The sequence below is a fragment of the Haliotis asinina genome, chromosome 4, assembly GCF_037392515.1.
Source record: "Haliotis asinina isolate JCU_RB_2024 chromosome 4, JCU_Hal_asi_v2, whole genome shotgun sequence".
In the NCBI taxonomy this organism is placed as follows: Eukaryota; Metazoa; Mollusca; class Gastropoda; order Lepetellida; family Haliotidae; genus Haliotis; species Haliotis asinina.
This window is the reverse complement of record NC_090283.1, coordinates 21,001,465-21,021,382: the sequence shown is the minus strand read 5'-3', so window position 1 is coordinate 21,021,382 and position 19,918 is coordinate 21,001,465. Positions and strand designations below refer to the sequence as shown.

General features: G+C 40.8%; 1 protein-coding gene across 1 annotated transcript in view; it reads right to left on the bottom strand.

The window, feature by feature from the left end:
- LOC137281365 (dynein axonemal heavy chain 2-like) overlaps window positions 1-19,918 on the bottom strand; it is a 106,805-nt gene that overhangs the window by 53,513 nt on the left and 33,374 nt on the right. Inside the window, exons 30-48 of the mRNA XM_067812549.1 lie at window positions 19,314-19,494; window positions 18,265-18,403; window positions 17,373-17,590; window positions 14,641-14,739; window positions 14,370-14,495; window positions 12,885-12,995; window positions 12,201-12,389; window positions 11,212-11,505; window positions 10,200-10,380; window positions 8,817-9,097; window positions 7,411-7,536; window positions 6,545-6,763; window positions 5,659-5,776; window positions 4,693-4,970; window positions 3,681-3,839; window positions 3,008-3,252; window positions 1,762-1,960; window positions 1,352-1,576; window positions 385-489 (exon numbers count right to left, since the gene is read on the bottom strand). Of these exons, the coding sequence (XP_067668650.1) occupies window positions 385-489; window positions 1,352-1,576; window positions 1,762-1,960; window positions 3,008-3,252; window positions 3,681-3,839; window positions 4,693-4,970; window positions 5,659-5,776; window positions 6,545-6,763; window positions 7,411-7,536; window positions 8,817-9,097; window positions 10,200-10,380; window positions 11,212-11,505; window positions 12,201-12,389; window positions 12,885-12,995; window positions 14,370-14,495; window positions 14,641-14,739; window positions 17,373-17,590; window positions 18,265-18,403; window positions 19,314-19,494 (3,493 nt within the window). The remainder of the gene's footprint in view (window positions 1-384; window positions 490-1,351; window positions 1,577-1,761; window positions 1,961-3,007; window positions 3,253-3,680; window positions 3,840-4,692; window positions 4,971-5,658; window positions 5,777-6,544; window positions 6,764-7,410; window positions 7,537-8,816; window positions 9,098-10,199; window positions 10,381-11,211; window positions 11,506-12,200; window positions 12,390-12,884; window positions 12,996-14,369; window positions 14,496-14,640; window positions 14,740-17,372; window positions 17,591-18,264; window positions 18,404-19,313; window positions 19,495-19,918) is intronic.

The following is a 19,918-nucleotide window of genomic DNA, read 5'->3' as shown; positions in this document are numbered from 1 at the left end:
ACAGGTGCACTCATTCACACCTTTTCACCCACACATGTTGTCTGTCTGTTTGTCTTTATTGCTGTTTCTGCACATGCCCAGCTTACGTTCTTCTGCTTCCATTTTCAGTTTCACTTCTGGCTTGTTTATCATAGCCGATAAATTATCATAAACATGACCATGATTTGGTCTTCTATAACGAATAATAATCATCATTTTATATTCCATACAAATATCCAAGATAATTATCATATGACATCATGTACCCTATATTACTGTGTATAAGCCGAATTTTGAGGACCATAAAAGCTGTCTGTAGATATTTGTAGGTTTATCTATAAGCCTAATACTCTCCAACTGAGGGATGAACATGTAAAGAGATGCCCACAAGGATGGTGGTGTTACCTGTGGGAAGGTCATGTTGATAAGGTTGAAGCGACTCTGTAGTCGGCGTGAGATGACCATCCTGCCGCCACCTGGAGGACCCATAGCAACACACAACAGCATGTCCTGGCAACACAAATACCATACATCTCACTACCATATACTGACACAAGTGATGAATGACGATCACTCAAAGAAGTGATGTCATAGAGTAATTGTTAACTTGTGCCAGACACAAGTTTAAGAATAAATGGCTCCTGCCCGTGAAGATCCAGTTAAGAATTGGTCTTCAGGAACCCATGTTAGTCATGGATCAGGTGGTCAGACACGCTGACATGGTTGACACATGCCGTCATGAGTGAGTGAGTGAGTGAGTGAGGTTAGTTTTATGTCGCTTTTTAGCAATATTCTAGCAATATCACGGCGAGGGACACCAGAAAATGGGCTTCACACATTGTACCCATGTGGGGAATGGAACCCCGGTCTTCGGCGTGACAAGTGAACGCTTTAACCATTAGGCTACCCCACCGCCCAATGCCATCATGTCCCAAATGCATAGATTGATGCTCATACTGTTGATCACTGGACTGTCTGATCCAGACTTGATTATTAACAGACTGTCACCATAAAGCTGGAATATTGCTGTGTGAGGCATAAAACCAAACTCACTCACTCACTCACTCACTCACTCACTCACTCACTCACTCATACAAACAGCTCCTGGGTATTGATCATACCTGAGTGGAGAACTGATGTGCAGTATAACTGGAGATGCTTTGAACAGGGCATGAAGAAGAATCAGACGTTCCAACAAACAATCCACGGACTAACTCTCTTGATACTAGCAAGACTATGAAGACCATCTTTGCATCAGGAATTTCAAAAGGTCAAACCACTTGGTCTTATTGGACCACGTTTCAACCTCTTAGACCACTTAAAATATTAGCGCCTTGTCAACCTGAATTCAAACAGTCAGTTGCTGCCATACCTTGATGTATTTGACAGTCTGCTTGGTTCGGTCGTACCAGAATCCATAGTCCAACCAGAGTTTGATGAGTTCAAGAGGAGGCTGGGACCCGAAGGTGTCCTTGGCTGGCATGTTGAAGTCGTCCATGAAAGTGATCAGCTTCTTGCCACCGATAGGCACATACACACCTTTGGTGCGCTTCTCTACACGACTCTCAATGATATCTTGTACATTGTTCGATGAAGTCTGTGGGCAGAACACATTTTGTTTACTGAGTGGTATACAGTTAAACCATACCGTTATAGATCCTGCACTACTGAGTACTGTAGCCAAACCCCATTCCAAGTAACATACAGCCCTCTTCTGAGCAGCACATACACCCACCCAAACCAAGATCTCTACTGTAGCAACAGAACTCCATGTCCACTCACCTGTGCGGACATGTTGACAGAGAGGATGCTGTACACCTTGGCATCCAGTTTGCCAATGGTCGATTCCGCAACAGATGTCTTCCCCGTTCCAACCGGGCCCACCAGCATCACAGGATGGTTGTTGTCGATGAGATGCTGAGTCAGGTATTCGTAGCGCACCATGTCCACTGTAGGCACAATCAGCTTGAAGAACGGCAGACTGAAACCATGAAACCAAACAAAATTATAATAATGTATATATGAAATTTATCTAGATCTTCTCAGACACCCAATTGACACGTCCACGTCCACGTCCACGTCCACGTCCACAGTCGAAACCTGTACAAATGCCCTAACTGAAATATATAAATGTTAGACGTAACACTAGTGGTTTCACCTCAGGCCATAGGTGCGAAACTGGCTCAGATCAAATTGCAGCGAATGAGCACCCGGACAGGGTTGAGATGCTCACAAGATCGTCAACATGCAAGCACCTCATACCAGCAAGCCCAGGTCTTCTACACGGAAAATAGGGATTTTGACAAGTAAACTTTGACACCAGATGGGTGTAATTTAATTTAATTTGGAAACATGGGCTTTTATTCGGAAACTGATATAAAGTGACAATAATCTTTTTAACATTACTTTACAAATTTTGCAGTGAAACAGAATGCATTCAAACTCTAACATAACTCTTGTAAACTTTGAAATGTTTAAAAATTGGTCACAAGAACTATGGGGTTCAAACACGCCAATCCATCACAGAAAGGATTGTCGCAGTCGACACCATTCGCACCATCATCCGTGGAGTTTCTAATAAGTCAGTCAAACAGCTCAATTTCACCGAAAGGGTCTTCATCATCAACGTTGCTTAAGGCATCATTGTCTACATTCATGTCACCCTCCTCCAAACCTATACTGTATCCAAGGCTCCCTTGTAGTCTACTGTTCAGATCCGTTATAGCCACCTTTCCTCCATTCGAAGCAATACCAGAAAGTTGGAAATATTGAAAAACAATGGAAGCTCATGGGCCTCTAAAGAAAAGTCTTGCTTTTGGAAATCCTCAGAAGGCACCTTGAGATGAAGCACACACTGATTCATTGCTAAAAATAATAATTCAATCACTCTAATATATACCTTGCATAAGGAAGTTATTGCAATATACTTACTCATGTTCTAAATAGAACTTGTGCTTTTGGGAAGCATCCATTTGACTTGTATTGGGGAAAACACTGATGATGGCACAAAGTAATGAGAAATACTCACGCTGGATTAAACTTCCATCCACCCTTCAGCCTGTCTTCCCAGTGTACCCATGTCTTGTTCTTAGGGTCCACATAGTACTCGTAGATAGTGTCCTTGTTGGGGAAGGTGCCCTCTGTTTCACGGATGTAGTTGTCGATCTTCTTCCTCCCATCTTCATCGATGGAGCAGCAGATGGACCAGATCATACAGAACTGGAACCACAGCTCCACCATTCGGGCAAAGTTCTCGGTATCACTCGAGTCCACCTGGCGGACAAAAAGTTATTTTCTAAAGACCATCATCACAGGATCCAAATGAGTTCCGGCCGTCACATACACTTGCATATGCTTTAGAATGTAGGAACTAATTTTACCCACAGATCAGATTGCTGCTTTCAGCAACATCATGATGAGTAGATATGAAAAACTGCCTTTACACTTTGTACCCAGTTCAAACCAGGTCTTCAGTAGGGCAAGTGAAAACTTTAACAACTAGGCCACCCTGCCACCATGCTTCCAGTGAGAGGACACTCAGCCAGATAACATCATCAGAAGTCATACAGGCAACTTCTCTGTATATTGATGTTGTGTAGCAATGTTTTTGTTCATACATGAACTTGGGCTCTTTTTCTCAAACAGTTACAAACTGGCATTAAAGCTGAAGAATATTATTACAAAAATAGTTAAATTATTACCCCATTTTCTGGCGTTGCCAAACTGTCAAACAGTTTGCACAGAGAAGACACACCATTGAGTTCAGCAATGGGGATCAACTCTTTGCAGTTGGCTTTCTTGAAGTCTAGGATTTTGACAATGAATTTGTCAAACAAGCGACGAAGTTCTTCGATCAGGGCCTACAAAAAGAAGAGGACTATCAAGCACCACAACTATGTCAAAGAAGGGATTCTCAGCTTTTTTGCTCTAACTTGATGTGACAAAAATACAGCAACTGAAGCCTGAAAATGTTAGCATGAAAAGCACCACATATCTTCAAGAGAATGACAGCTAAGTAAGTGTTGGTTCTTTCTCACACTTTTATGAGATTTCAAGTGAAGATCTCATTATGACCAAGTCTGACAAAGGTCACTGTTTCTACGCAGCATCTGAAGTTCGGTTTTCATATCTGAGCAAATTAGCTTCAGTCTAAGAATTGCTTGTGTTCAAATGTTGGGAAAATGTTTCTAAAAACCTTTGAAATCAGCATTCTGAATGGAAGGTGACAATGTTTTGGAGTCTGAAGATAACTTAATGAAGATAAAGTACATTGGATGCCCAAAAATTGCTGGTGGTCCAGTTAATTGACATAATCAAGGAATGGTCACAGTGACTAAATGACCAAGCTGTCGGTCGTGTTTTGTCATAATCAAGCACAAACAATACTGTAACATTTGTTTCCATTAACAATATTTTCACAAGGTTGGTGTTATCTGCTACATTTCGTGAGCACTACAAACTTGTTCCCAGTCATGACTTGATTTATCTAAAAGACTCCAAGAAATTTATCTGCCAAACATACTAGTCATCCTTTAAAGATGAGGAATTTGCAAAAACACAATATGTCCAATTTGCCCCAAAAAGCCCCAAGGCACTTACGTTTTTTGTGCATTAACAGAAATAATCAGGAAAATATCATAAATGATGCTAACCAATATTTTTTGGTGACTGATTGATTGTAACGAACCCAATGTAATGTTCCCAACACACTACCTTATCTTGTTTTTTCTTCAGCCAGGACTCCACAAATGGCTGCCAGCCGAGGTCTTTGTAATCAGCATACACCATGCCACTTCGCGAAACAGTGGCTGGAGATGCGACTGCAAGGTCCTCGACCTCAAACAAGAGCGACACCTGTTCGGGCATCGAGATTCGCTCTCCATTGATCAGCGTTAGAATCTTATTGTCGTCCATCACAGAGTTCATACTCTCGATCCACAGCGTGTCGACAGGCCCGTCAAATACGATCCACTTCTCCTCAGGTTTTTCATCTGCAGAATGATGCTTTGTGAAAATAATCTGTTCATCTCCAAGTAAGAATGATGTAGTGCAAATTCACTCAAACACAGGATTAATCTATAAAATTCAGTGTAATCTGTCCAACTTGGGATCTCTCCTACTCGGATTGCTGTATATACCCAAAGGAAGCTATGGTCCTGACGTAATCATTCTTTATGGGAAATGTCTGTGTAACTCGTACTGCTGTCTAAATCAGACTTTTTTGTTGGTCCCAAGCCGGTCTGAACTGGACAGTGTGCACTGTGCTATACACAACACTTAATCCCCTGCTTCCAACTTTTTCATACCCAACACCGAGAAAAGATGTTTAAAAAAGTATCGTCTTGTTATAGGTACAGGATGACATACTTAACACACCTAGGGGAACACAATGGTAGGAAGAACAGTGCAAACAGTCACTGCACATGCATGTGTGGCAAGTGGTCCTGTGGATAAAGTTCAGGTCACAAATCGGTGAAGTTTAGTAACACTGAACTCAGACAGCCCTTGAATAAGTGACTGTGTTTCAAGGCTTGACACCTGAGAGTTTCTAGGACTTCTGCATGCCTTCAATACTATCTAAATATAAAACTTTGCAACCTATCAGGATTACACAAAAACACTGGCTTGCTATGCGCCTGCAATTTTAGTTGTCAAGACTGCTCATCTTGACCAACTGACCTGCACATGTCTGCCTCATCACGCTGGACAAGACCCCGTCTGTCCATTCATTTGTGCTGAGGTCAAACTCTCCGTACAGCTCACCCAGGGAGAGAGCTTTGGGATTCAGTGGGAAGTCCTAAAGTTAGAACATAGATGTCAGCCATGACAGTCTTGTATTCTCACCAACACACAGAATAAACAGACTTTCTTTAATGCTGCAGTAACTAATATTCCCAGTGTAACCTGTAAATAATTAAATGTTACAAAATGAAATAGAGACTAAAAATCAAGCACAGCACACTATTAGGGCACACAGAGTTTGCCAATGTCAAACTTTTCAAGGATCCTCAGGGGCCATCCAATCTGGAATCTAAGATCCTCTGTCAAAACTGGAAACATCATCAAGGTAAACTGCAGGTAAAAGATGATCATCGGTTCCAGGTACATCTAAGGGATGCAACCCTGTACAGCAAATTGCAGCCTCTAAAACACCTAGAAAATACCTGCCTCTGGAGTTTGGAATTAAAGCCACGCTCATAAGTTTTTCAGTTCTGTCATAGTTTGACTGAGGGAGTGAGAGAGTCAGTTGGGTTCATCCCTACTCTGAACTATATTTCTGTTACATCACAGTGACTCAGCGAACTATGGTAGGAAACTGAAGTGGAAAGTGAAGGGATGCAGGTCAAGAATGGTGCAGAAGGAAGAAGCATACAACTTACATCATCACTTCGGTAAAACCTATCAACACGAGAATGGTGCTGATTAACTCAGAAACACTATGTGACCCTCTACTCAAGGGATACAACTCTGAAAGGCAAATTGTTTTACACAACCTTGTCCTCTCACAGTGTAAAGGGAGGTGCAAGATGGTGAATCAGAGTAAATACAAAATAAATCATCTCACCTTAACTTGTTGATAGCCAGCGTCGCCTTCCTTATTCAGCCTGGTCATTGCTGACTGCAAGATCCTCCAGTAGACTGTCTTGCCTGCCTGCGTACTGCCCACAATCATGACGGCATGACGAGAAGTCTTTGTCTCGTACAGCTGGATGATCTTGGTAATTGTGTGTTCATTCACCTGCAGACTGTGCTCCTTCAGTTCAGCCATGATGGCCTTCTTTAGCTGCAAGAAAAAAAATGGACGGTGATGCATTTGGGCTATTACTGTGAGTGTTCATCACTCAGACTGAGCAAGTTAGACGGCTGACTTTGTGTGCCAGTGATGAGGTGCCTGACTCTGAGGGTGTGGGTTCAAATCCGAGAGGGGATTCAACCCAAAACCTACTTAAATAGTCGATATTGTGAAAATGGCGAGTTTGCTTACACCAAATGCTTGTGATGAAGAACAGGACTCAGCAAGCACTTTAACCACTAGACCAACAGGCCTCCAGTAAGACCTCACATGTCTCACAAAGCTCACCTTTGAGTTGTCAACAACTGGTGTTTCAACTCCTGGGAACAGATCCATCATGATGTCTCACAAAGCTCACCTTTGAGTTGTCAACAACTGGTGTTTCAACTCCTGGGAACAGATCCATCATGATGTCTCACAAAGCTCACCTTTGAGTTGTCAACAACTGGTGTTTCAACTCCTGGGAACAGATCCATCATGATGTCTCACAAAGCTCACCTTTGAGTTGTCAACAACTGGTGTTTCAACTCCTGGGAAGAGATCCATCATGATGTCTCACAAAGCTCACCTTTGAGTTGTCAACAACTGGTGTTTCAACTCCTGGGAACAGATCCATCATGATGTCTCACAAAGCTCACCTTTGAGTTGTCAACAACTGGTGTTTCAACTCCTGGGAACAGATCCATCATGATGCCATTGAACAGCGGCAGATCAACGGACGTCAGCTTGGCGATGTTCATGTCCTTCATTGACAGCAGCAGAATCTGAAACAAACAGCACATAGCAGTTTTTTTAAATAACTCTTCAGGACATAACAGTGAGTGAGTCAGTGTGGTTATATGTCGCTTTTAGCAATATTTCTGCAATATCACGCCGGGGACACCAGAAATAGGCTTGACACATCGTACCCATGTGAGGACTCAAGCTAAAGTCCCCTGCATGACTAGTGAATGCTTTAACCACTTGACTACCCCACTGTCCCAGGAAGTAAGAATTATCCACCCAGAAGTGTATATTTTGTGTATATCTACAGTTTTAATTTAAGTGACTTTATGTAATAGTACTTAAAGACCAGTATTTCAGACATATGTGACCATTTTAATGAATCACTTTGTTCAATGGCATTTCAGAGCTGCTTCTTGCAGTTCATAGTTCATCAGGTTACTGAATAAGAATGTAGAGTTATTGAATCAACATCTAAATTTGTCATTCACAGGATATGCAAAATATTTTTGCTTCAACTTGATCACATGCTTGTAGAATGCATCAAGAAATATTCAAGTGTTAAGGAACAAATCTCACATACATGCATATTGGGAGTCATCTGATTCACCAGATTTTGCTTCAAATGAAACATCAGTTTCATAGTTTCGGTATTTCAGCTGACATCAACATTAGGTCTTTATCACTCTCTAAAGTGCAAGTTGAACAAAAAACAGTTTGGTCTGGTTTTAGACTGATATATCACATGCAATATTTTACATGCTCAGAATCCCTCTTCCATATTTCAAGGGACACTATGATGTCACACCTCTCTAAAAGAATACTGCATTTCTCTCATGAATACTAACTATCAATACCTAGTAAAGCTACCATATAATTAATTCTGAAAAAAATTACTAAAGTGAAAAAGTTGACATAATGCAACATTGCATTAAATTGACTCTTGCGCCCTTTACAGACAAAACTTTACAGGAAGTGAATCACATAGAATTATGTCCCTTAAATTATCTTTAAGAATATCCTACAACGCAACTTGTCATTGAGGCAAGCACCACATGCAACAGTTTCCCACGTATGGAGCAATCGTTTACATTCCATATATGGCAAGTGTTATCTCTCTGCAAGCTATCTGCCTGAAAGTGTCAATTATCAATTTCAGGCAAGTCGCAAGGATATGTCTTTTATTGCATCAAAAGGAAGCTAATGTTAATGCATATGTCCAGTTATATATATCATAGACCAAACCAGTGTTGAAAAAACGTGACTGTGCTTTTAAGGACTGAGTACCAGCATAATTTCCACCTTTTGAGCAAGCACGTACCTCTTCATCAGACATGTGAGGGTTGGACCTCTTCTTCTTGCCAGCATATCGGAGCACAGACACCAGAGCTCGGAGACCGAAGTCGTAGTGGTCTTGTTTGGACAACTGCTGAGTGGCTAGAGAGTACATGGTGAACACTTTCTTGGCCAGCAGCTTGGTGTTGTTGAAGCCTTCGGCAAACAGGATGATTTCAGCAATCAAGTTGGAATCTGGCACCACCATAGCGATGGGTCTGAACATGGACTTGAGGTTGTCCGGCAGCTCTGTACGTCCAGCGTAACCTGAGTGCAAGAGTAAGAGTGAGTGAGTCAGTCAGTCAGTCATTCAGTGAGTGAGTGAGTGAGTGAGTGAGTGAGTGAGTGAGTGAGTGAGTGAGTGAGTGAGTGAGTGGGTGAGTATTATGCCACTTTTAACAACATTCCAGCAATATCAAGGTGGGGGACACAAAAATGGGTTTCACACACAATACCCATGTGGGGAATCGAACCCAGAGTTTCAGATCGATGAGTGAGCACTCTGAAAACCAAGCTACCCCACCTCCCCAGAATAAGAATGAGTTTGCTTGAATGTTGTTTAGATTATTTTTCAGGTATATCATGATAAAAGGGGTGAATTTCTGAAACGAGGGAGTGCAGAGAAAGGGACAGCCTGGTGTTTGAAAAGCACATGTACAAGTGCCAATAAAGTTATTTATTCTTTAACATGTTCTGTGCTGTCTCCATGCTTTCTCACACACCTGACAGTCCCTTTCTCTACACTCCTCCCTCGTAACAAATAGTGAACTGTTTTAATATTTTAATGATAGTTTGTTAAACAACTTTCATATTTTTCGGGATCAAATTCTGCAAAAACCTCTCATGGTTGGTTTTTATTATAACAAGAATTTCAATGAGTTTTCAGAGCATTCAAGGGGGGGACATGTTAGTTGTCGTTTTGGTCCATCAGCTGATGGAATCTGTCTGTGGGCTACTAGAAACTTGCCAATAGAGTTGGATTTCATTTCATATCTCCTCAAAATCTCCTTAAATTTCACAATGATCATAAAGTAGATTTTCTTTCTTTGCTGTTTATCCCTTTTAAATAATAGCATACTCCAATAAACATTATCATCAAATACCATGTTAACTTATTCTTTCATAATTACATCATCATGATTATATCATAAAAATCAGGACAAGTGGAAAATTAGTCAGGACAAGTAACTTTCTTAAAGTCACTTGCCCTGTGGCCAGTAGCTTTAAAGCATATTTTTGAACCTCTGGCACTTTATGTTTACTAGCTTTTGGATTAGATCGCAATTCATTAGTCCACACTGACGTGTTGGTCTACCCCAATACTGGGATACGGAGAACGTTGGGATACGGAGGATGCTCTGACACTGACCTGGGTTCATGGTGATGAAGATGCCACAGGACCAGACGAGGTCAATCTCTCGCCCTTCAAACACAAATCTCTGTGAGTTGGCAGCCAGAGCACTGAGGATGGAGAGGATCTGCTGGGCCACCACTGACAACACCTCAATGTTGATACGGTTGAACTCGTCAAAGCAGCCCCAGGCCCCAGTCTGGGATGAAGAAGCGACAGTAATTACAGTACAATCATCTGCATCATCACTTCATCACCTCTGCTGCAGTACCCATCAAACAAACTGCACCTGATTCTCAAGACATCATGGCACATTCTTTCAAAAGGTCTACTTCAACAAAGTTTCAGTTACACAACTGAACTATTTTCATACGTATATGTTAGCATCAATAACGAAACTCTGCCATTTTACTGACTAAAATGTATATGTGAGGTGAGACAATAAATTTCAACTTTTCAATGTGTACTCGTAATAAATACATTTGAGTAACACTACTGCCTACTATAAAGTTCAGGCAGTATCCTTAATGACTCAAGCCGTGAAGGTCTAGGGTAGAATAGGCCTTCAGCAACCCATGCTTGCCATAAAAGGCGACTATGCTTGTCGTAAGGGATGACTAACAGGATCGGGTGGTCAGGCTCGCTGACTTGGTTGACACATGTCATCGGTTCCCAATTGCGCAGGTCGATGCTCATGTTGTTGATCACTGGATTGTCTGGTCCAGACTCAATTATTTACAGACCGCCGCCATATAGCTGGAATGTTGCTGAGTGTGGTGTAAAACTAAACTCACTCACTCACTAATGACTCAGTCAATAAGCTTACTGACTTTCAATAGATATCAGTTATTGACTAGGCAGTAACACTACTGACAGAGTTTCCTTATTGATGCTAACATACATATCTTGAGTTCTGATCATACAGTTCAGTGAGGAATTGGTGCTTTAAAAATTGAATTCCTATTACCACTGGAGTCAATTCATTAGCCCACAGACGTTTATTTAACTGTTACCAGTTGGAACATCCTACCTGTGCTAAGCCAGAGAACATTCTGCCCATAGACTTGAAATCCAGACCCTCAGAGCAGTTGACGACGATGACGTACATGCCGAGAGCCTTCCCAAGATCCTTTGTGGTTTCTGTCTTACCAGTACCTGCAGGCCCCTTGGGACTACCACCACGGTGAAGGTGAAGGGCAGTCGTCAAGGTCATGTAGCAGCGATCTGTCAGAGGGGTGATGACCAGACGACCAGAGTTTCCGAGATACTCGTAGCCGTATTGGAACTGAGTGTTGGTCTGACGGACCACGCAGTCATCAATCTCCTGCAGGAACACAGAGAAACATATATCTAATGAAAAGAAAATATCCACTTGCTTATTTGTTTTTTTACACCACACTAAGCAGGTGTTGAATGTGTGTTTGTGTCAGCTTTGGCAAAGATGAGAATATTTACAGTATCATTTCCAGTCAGTGCTGATTAGGAGATTAAGGAATAAAATTTAAGGCAAGATGTTTTATTTATTAATTGATGTCCAGCTATAAACAAAACTTATATCAGGAAATAAAATATTTCAATACCTCAATGAAACCAGTGTACAAGCACACATCAATACTCATATCCTGAAGAAGGGTTGGACTCATAGGTTTTATATTCAAAAATACCATTGCCCACAGTCTGAGTCATGTGGAATTCTCCAGTCAGTCAACTAAAATAATCACCTTAAACTTTACCATCATATAGTAGTGCCAAACTACTGAAATGATTTGATATGTGTATTTTGATGATGAAATATAAATGCAATTGCTACCAATTGATAAAGATTATTTGCAAAAGAAAACAAATAGTGGTCAAGTGAAATTAATGTTTGTTCAAGTTGATTATTAAAGTTTACTGGAGCTGTGTCAAGCGCAGTGCCCACTGTTTTTTCTTCATCCCCTTGGTAACTGGAAACTAATGTGAGAGTTGGTTGAAGATAGACGAACATGATGGGGAGACAATAAGCATTAAAGTTCCTACCTTATCCCAGTAGACTCGCAGCTGACTGAGCCACTCAAAGGCAGTCACATCAGAACATCCGGACTTGGTCAGCTTCTCAATGATGTCTCGAGCATGGACCTCGATTGTTACCAAGGCCACGATCTTGAGACGCTGAATTTTGGTCAGGTTTCCTCGAATAGCTTCTGACATCTTGTTTAACATGGCAACCTGTCGCAAGAAGGTTAAACATGAACCTCATACCATGTGAAGATTTATTTTTACAAATATATGTCCCAGTAAATTTTGCTTAAGATTGGTGGCAATGACAAAACGTTTCAGCTATATTTGTCATCTACAAACTTGTTGGACTATTTTTGCTAAGAAAGCAATCTTTTGCTTTGGCAGTACTGTGTATGTGCGTGCATGCATGTATGTGTGTGTATATAAATATATATATTCTGTATTTTTTATTTTACTGGTTAATCAACAAACAAAGGGAATGGATGTCAGTCATATATGATGGCAGAAAGTCCACAATGATGCATGTGTTTCCCACTTCAAAGAAGCACAGCAACACACAGTGCTAGGGATTCTGGTGTAACAAAGGGACATAACTCAGTATAATTACCAAGTGTTACATTGAGAGCAAATAGACACTACTTCTGGTCCAAGTCGCCATAAAACTATATAACAACCAGTCCACCACCAAGTGCTATTTTGTACCTGTTTCTTTTTCATACTCTTCAGTGCCCTCTTGTCTCCCCGTTCCTTTGTAGTGGTCAAGGCTTTGGTCACATCCTGTGTCCACTGGATCTGACTGGATGTTATACACATCTGTAAGAGGCCATATACAATTAACACTTTGGCAGGACAGTGACAGGTCTGAGTCACAGGCCTATGTTGCCTGCACATAAGGTACAAATTTCACATATCTTATTGAGAAATCCATACGTCGTTGACTGAACACTTCAGATGTCCTTTGACTCTTGTTAATTCAATACAACATCCTCCAAATGTCTGGTGTAATATATGTGTGAATCAGTTGTGTCTTCAAGGCACACTATACTGACATACTTCTCTAAAAATCATATTGTATTTCTCTCATTAATACTATCAGCCCCAGCAAAGCTATCATATAACTTATTCCGAAAAAAAATACATATTGATTTTGAAATATGAATTTTAAGAGTTTGAATGAATTAAAGCAACATTGCTCTTTACAAATGTCTTATATTGCACCTTGTGATTGAGGGCTGACAACACCATCTGCAACAGTTTCCCACTTACGAAGCAATGGTTTAAATTTCATATATGGCAGGTGCTATCTGTTTTGAGGCTGTTTGCCACATAGTTTCAGTTATCGATTTCAGGGATAATAAGTCTTTTACTGTATCAATAGGAATCTAAAGTGAGTGCAAATGCTCCAATATATATAGCAAACCAAAACATTATCAAAAACGTGTGACACTGTGCCCTTAATTTTTCATATAACACATTGTGTCTGCTGATCCTGGAGGAAAGAACAAAGTGAACCAGGGCTCTTATTCTGGAAACCTTTGTAGTCTTAAAAATTCGTAACTTTGATCATACCCAATGTGTTACGAATAGGTCTAAGAAGTTCGTAGGGCTACGTACATTCGAGAATAGCTAGCCAGGTGTTCATATTTGTACTTCTACTGCAGAACACCTCAAATTTCCTAGGAAGTTCAGAATGTTATTGGACTGCCGAGTTATCCATGCTTAGGGTATAGAAAAGGATTGATATATGAGTATGCATATTATACTACATATCCATCAAAAGTTTAGACTAAACAACGGTACATGTAGCCACTTATTCAAGTCGACTGTTCCAAATATTCCATACTAATGTTTAGAGGACCTGTTTACACATGAACTGGTCTATTGAAAAACAAATTTGTAACATTGAAAATATTGTTGTTACTTCAATAAATAGTTAAAGTCAGTGGATCAGTGGAAATTGGTGAATTCTAAACAAAACTTTACACCAAATACAGCTTTTCATATGCACCATATTTGCACATTCTTTTCAGCAATTTGATGCATGGTTCTCATGCAAATCCTCTGCAAAAGGTTTGCACATGGTTCCCTCAGGTTAGTGAAGAAATCAATTTTTGATGAAACGTGAATGATTTAAGTGAGTTTAAACTTTTGATGGGTAGTATATTAAGATTTTTATTGTTGTAATACCTGTCCTGGCCACTCTTTGATCCACTTGTCTCTCTTTGTGAGGCTCTTCTTCAGTGCTATACGGCAGTTCTTGAGAACCTCCTTCAATGTCCATCGCATTGTCCTCTCCACGTCACACAGCCAAGCCTTCAACATACATCATACTTACAGCTATCTGCATCAGCCGACTTTCAACACCAGCTGAATTCAAGTGTGTGTTAGGTTTGTTTGGAACATATGTTAAGATGAAGAAACTTTGTATTTAACGCTGAATGATTTCATGATCGCTCACCTCAACGGGTCCATCCAGGAACACTGAGTGTCCGAACTCCACGTATTCTCCATCTGTTGATGACATGCCGGCTGCCTCCCACTTCTGTGCTATTCCAGCCTGATTGAGAAACATGTGATTTGTATCAGAAATATACAAGACCCTCACCATGTCCTAAGGGTATCCACCATCAATATCATGAGAGTATCCCACATCCTTATCATGAGAGTATCCCACATCCTAATCATGAGAGTATCCCTCATCCTTATCGAGAGACTATCCAATACCCTTATCATGACATCCTTATCACGAGGGTATCCCACATCCTGACCACAAGTGCATCCCACATCATGAGCGTATCCCACATCGTCATCATGAGAGTATCCCACATTCATATCTGGAGAATATCCCACATCCTTATCACAAGTATATCCCACATCCTTATCATGAGAGTATCCCACATCCTTATCATGAGAGTATCCCACATCCTTATCATGAGTGTATATATCCCACCCCACATCCTTATCATGAGAGTATCCTGCATCCTTATCATGAGAAGGCGGTGGGGTAGCCTAGTGGTTAAAGCGTTTGCTTGTCACACCGAAGACTCGGGTTCGATTCCCCACATGGGTACAATGTGTGAAGCCCATTTTCTGGTGTCCCTCGCCGTGATATTGCTGGAATATTGCTAAAAGCGGAGTAAAACTTAACTCACTCACTCACTCATTCCCTTATCATGAGATTATCCTTCATCCTTATCATGAGAGTATCCCACATCCTTATGAGAGTATTCTGCATCCTAATCATGAGAATATCCCACATCCTGATCATGAGAGCATCCTATATCCTTATCATGTGTGTATCCCACATCCTGATCCCGAGAGTATCTCACATCAATAAAACCAGCATGCCTACCTTACCTCCATATTCAGACACCTTAACCATCTGAGTGAGAAACCCTTACAATCAACATAAATCACACTTTTCATGAGTCTCCATCAAGACTGAAGCAATCTAAAATGTCAAGCAACTCACAGTAACTGATGACAAATATCTGTGCATCAACTGAAGAGTTCCTGCAGTGCCAGCAAATGTAGCAGAAGACACATACAAACTTATTACATTATTGTGATATGCAAATAAAAACACTATCCTTTAGTTAGAACAAATAGGAATTTAATAACTATGACAAGCTGTTAACGTAATCTATGTAACTATAGTTTAGTCTAACTACATCACTAAACAAACTTGTGCAGTTAAATTATCTAAACTTCTAAGGTCTTCATCCCGACTTCAAGTCCATCACATTTTCAATGATAAATCAACCAAAAAAGCATCAAAGGGAGATAATGCTGTAACAGTACAAGGGTATTCTAATTCACATCAACGCTGTGCTCCGCCCTCCTCCCCTATTCCAGTATATCACTCTAACCTGTACAAAATTAAGTCTACATCTGACAAGCCAGCGGTTGATCCTATGAACAATCTCCCAGCTGTACTGACAGGATGACAAGCAATCAAGGATGTGCTCTACCTCATCCCTATCCCAGTATTATCACTGTAACCTGTACATAATCAAGTGTACACCTCACAAGCTAATGGTCGATACTATGAACAATCTCCCAGCTGTACTGACAGGATGACAAGCAATCAAGGATGTGCTCTACCTCATCCCTATCCCAGTATTATCACTGTAACCTGTACATAATCAAGTGTACACCTCACAAGCCAATGGTCGATACTATGAACAATCTCCCAGCTGTACTGACAGGATGACAAGCAATCAAGGATGTGCTCTACCTCATCCCTATTCCAGTATTATCACTGTAACCTGTACATAATCAAGTGTACACCTCACAAGCCAATGGTCGATACTATGAACAATCTCCCAGCTGTACTGACAGGATGACAAGCAATCAAGGATGTGCTCTACCTCATCCCTATTCCAGTATTATCACTGTAACCTGTACATAATCAAGTGTACACCTCACAAGCCAATGGTCGATACTATGAACAATCTCCCAACTGTACTGACAGGATGACAAGCAATCAAGGATGTGCTCTACCTCATCCCTATCCCAGTATTATCACTGTAACCTGTACATAATCGAGTCTACACATCACAAGCCAATGGTCGATACTACGAACAATCTCCCAGCTGTACTGACAAGATGACAAACCATCAACGAGGTCACCAAGCCTGGCTTGTCAATCAAATTTACACATTTCTAGCAAGAGGCAATAGCGTGCTATTCTAACCTGAGTCAAATAAAGGTTATTGGATTAAAACTTACTACAAAATTCAGGTAACACTAAACTCACTCATTTGACTTCCATGGTGACTGGCCATAAACAGTTCATTATTGCATGATGCTATTCTCCTGCTAACTACCTGCACTCATTGTTAAATGATAAATTCCCCAAACTTTTACTTACTGATGGTCGGTCCTGCAGCTAAAATAGTTGGTGAAATTAATTTCAGTTTATAAAGAACATTTTCAAACTACTCCCTATCATCGTCCAAGCACAGGACATGTGCAGGCTAAAGGATCAAATACAAGCGCAAATATTGGAACATGAAAGCAAAGCAAACAGCATAAAAAGGTAACATGGATACAAATACATATAGGCAATCAATAGCATCAATGGACCCAATACTACATGGTCGGTTAATTACTCGCATCTATAAAAAATATGTCACAATATATCTAAGACATATCTGTTCCTCAATGCAGGCATTCATGCTTCCTCACCTTGGACATTTTGAGAGACTTGATGTTGTCGAAACACTTCTTGAGGTGAGGCTGAACTGCCTCTGGGTTCTTGGACTGGCCCAGGATCTCCAAGAGGTCATCATTGGACAGGAAGTAGAATCGTGGGAAGATCTGTCGTTTGGTCTCGAGGTACATGTCCAGGGACTTCTGTATCTCCTCCAGCTTCAGGTTCATGTCATTCAGCTGCTCCAGCATCCCTACAACACAACCAGACCCTCATCACCAACAAGTTCACTCTTGTCACATCTCTACCACTGATCAGATACGTGTCTGTACAATGGTCTGAGTCCCTCATCACCAACAAGTTCACTCTTGTCACATCTCTACCACTGATCAGATATGTGTCTGTACAATGGTCTGAGTCCCTCATCACCACCAGTTCATGCAATCCACATCTCTACCACTGATCAGATACGTGTCTGTACAATGGTCTGAGTCCCTCATCACCACCAGCTCATGCAATCCACATCTCTGCCACTGATTAGATACATGTATGATGATCAAAGTCCCATGAAGATCTAGCTTAGAACTGATCTTCAGCAACCCATACTTGTCATGAATGGACAAATGAAATCAAGTGGTAAGACTCATATACTTGGTTAATGAATGTCACTTTATCACAAATGCTGGATTATAGTCTCAGGTTAAGACTACACACAGACCTCTACCATGTAGCTGGAACAGGCCCGCAAAAGCAACAAAACATATCACATGCACTCAAAAAGAGGTAGGGATGTCAAACTTAACAATCAGCCAATCGGCTTCTGAACTCTTGGAACAAGTGAGGAAAGTTTGAGAAGTTAGTGTGATTTCAGTGTCTTAATATCTAACCTAAACAAACATGGCAGGTACATGTCCTACATCAACATACCTGGATGATGCGTTCCCTTGAGTGCGTTCTTCACACTGTTGAGTCTGGTCATAATGATCTTCCACTTGGCATTCACGTCATCGAACTCTGCAGATTCTCGTGGAAGCTGCTTACGGATGTCCTCACCAAGGAAGATATTCTGATGGCATTAATGATTAGAATAAGAATAAAAGTAACATCTATCATGTATTCAGATTCATTTTCCATTAATCATAATATGAATATTGCAATTAAACTATTTGTATTTCTTTTTAATGAAATTTGTAGACATGTCTGCAGACTCACTTAATACTGAGTGAGTGAGTGAGTTTAGTTTTACGCCGCACTCAGCATTATTCCATCTATATGGCAGCTTTCTGTAAATAATCGAGTCTGGACCACACAATCCAGTGATCAACAACATGAGCATCGATCTGCGCAGTTGGGAACCTATGACATGTGTGAACCAAGTCAGCAAGTCTGACCACCCGATCCCGTTAGTCGCCTCTTACGACAAGCATAGTTGCCTTTCATGGCAAGCATAGGTTGCTGAAGGCCTATTCTAACCCAGGACCTTCACGGGTCCAGTTAATACTGCATGAAGGTAGTAGAGTTGGGATGGGTGGGTAATGAGTTGGACCTGGATTCCCAATCCCGACATGCTACAGTCATGTGACTGATAGATTAAACAACATAATAGGTTGTGTTGTCTTTGAAGATTTACACATAATTTACAGTCACTTTTTTTTTAAAATACAACACATCATGGTTAAGATATTGAAAAACTGATTTTATTACCATTTCTTGCAAATTTGATGTCAGGAATTAACATATCGGGTATCTGGGTAGCTATAGGATAGGGTAATAGGAGGTGGGGTACCTGTGTAGAATATCTGGACCTGTCCCAGTTCAAGAAGGTAGGATTCATGTGTCATGTGAATTGAACACTCAAGGGAGATAACTGTACCGCATAACAGTGATCAGAGACAATATAATATCTATTTAATGGCCTCTGTAGTGATGTAAGCACATTTAATTTGAATTTTTGTATGGAAGGGAGACAACTCTACCTCCAGGTACATCCACTGTCTCTGTACTGTCAGCAGCATCTCCACAACTTCTAGGATGAGAGACAGAGTTCTCTCCCATTTGTCTACATCCTTCTCGAACGCCTTCACAAAGCGAGATGCCTTCATCGTTGATAACTGAACCTGGTTATCCTCCAGGGCTAAGAATACATCATCGGTTGACCTGCAGAAAATTAATGGTGAGTTTTGCATTTCCTCATTTTCAGCCTTATTCAATATATCCTCATTGCAGGAGACATCAAGAGCGGGTTTACTACAACTGCACCTTTTGGGAATCAAGTCCAGTTCTTCAGTATGATGAGTGAATATTGTAAACCAAAAGTTACTGTGTTCTGTAATCTGATTGGTTGAAAAACATGATTAAATGGTATTAGATTCCCGGAAACTGAAAGACTATTCACCGCGTATTGACACGTAAACAATTGTTTTGTTGTGTCATCAACAGTGGTGAGGTCATTCAAATCATATTGTGACGTAAAGTTAGAATGACGTCACAAATGAGCAGCTCCCGATGCTACCATGGGAACAAGCTGAAACGGCCAGCTGATGACACTTCACTGCTGTATCCATATGCGATGTAAACGAGT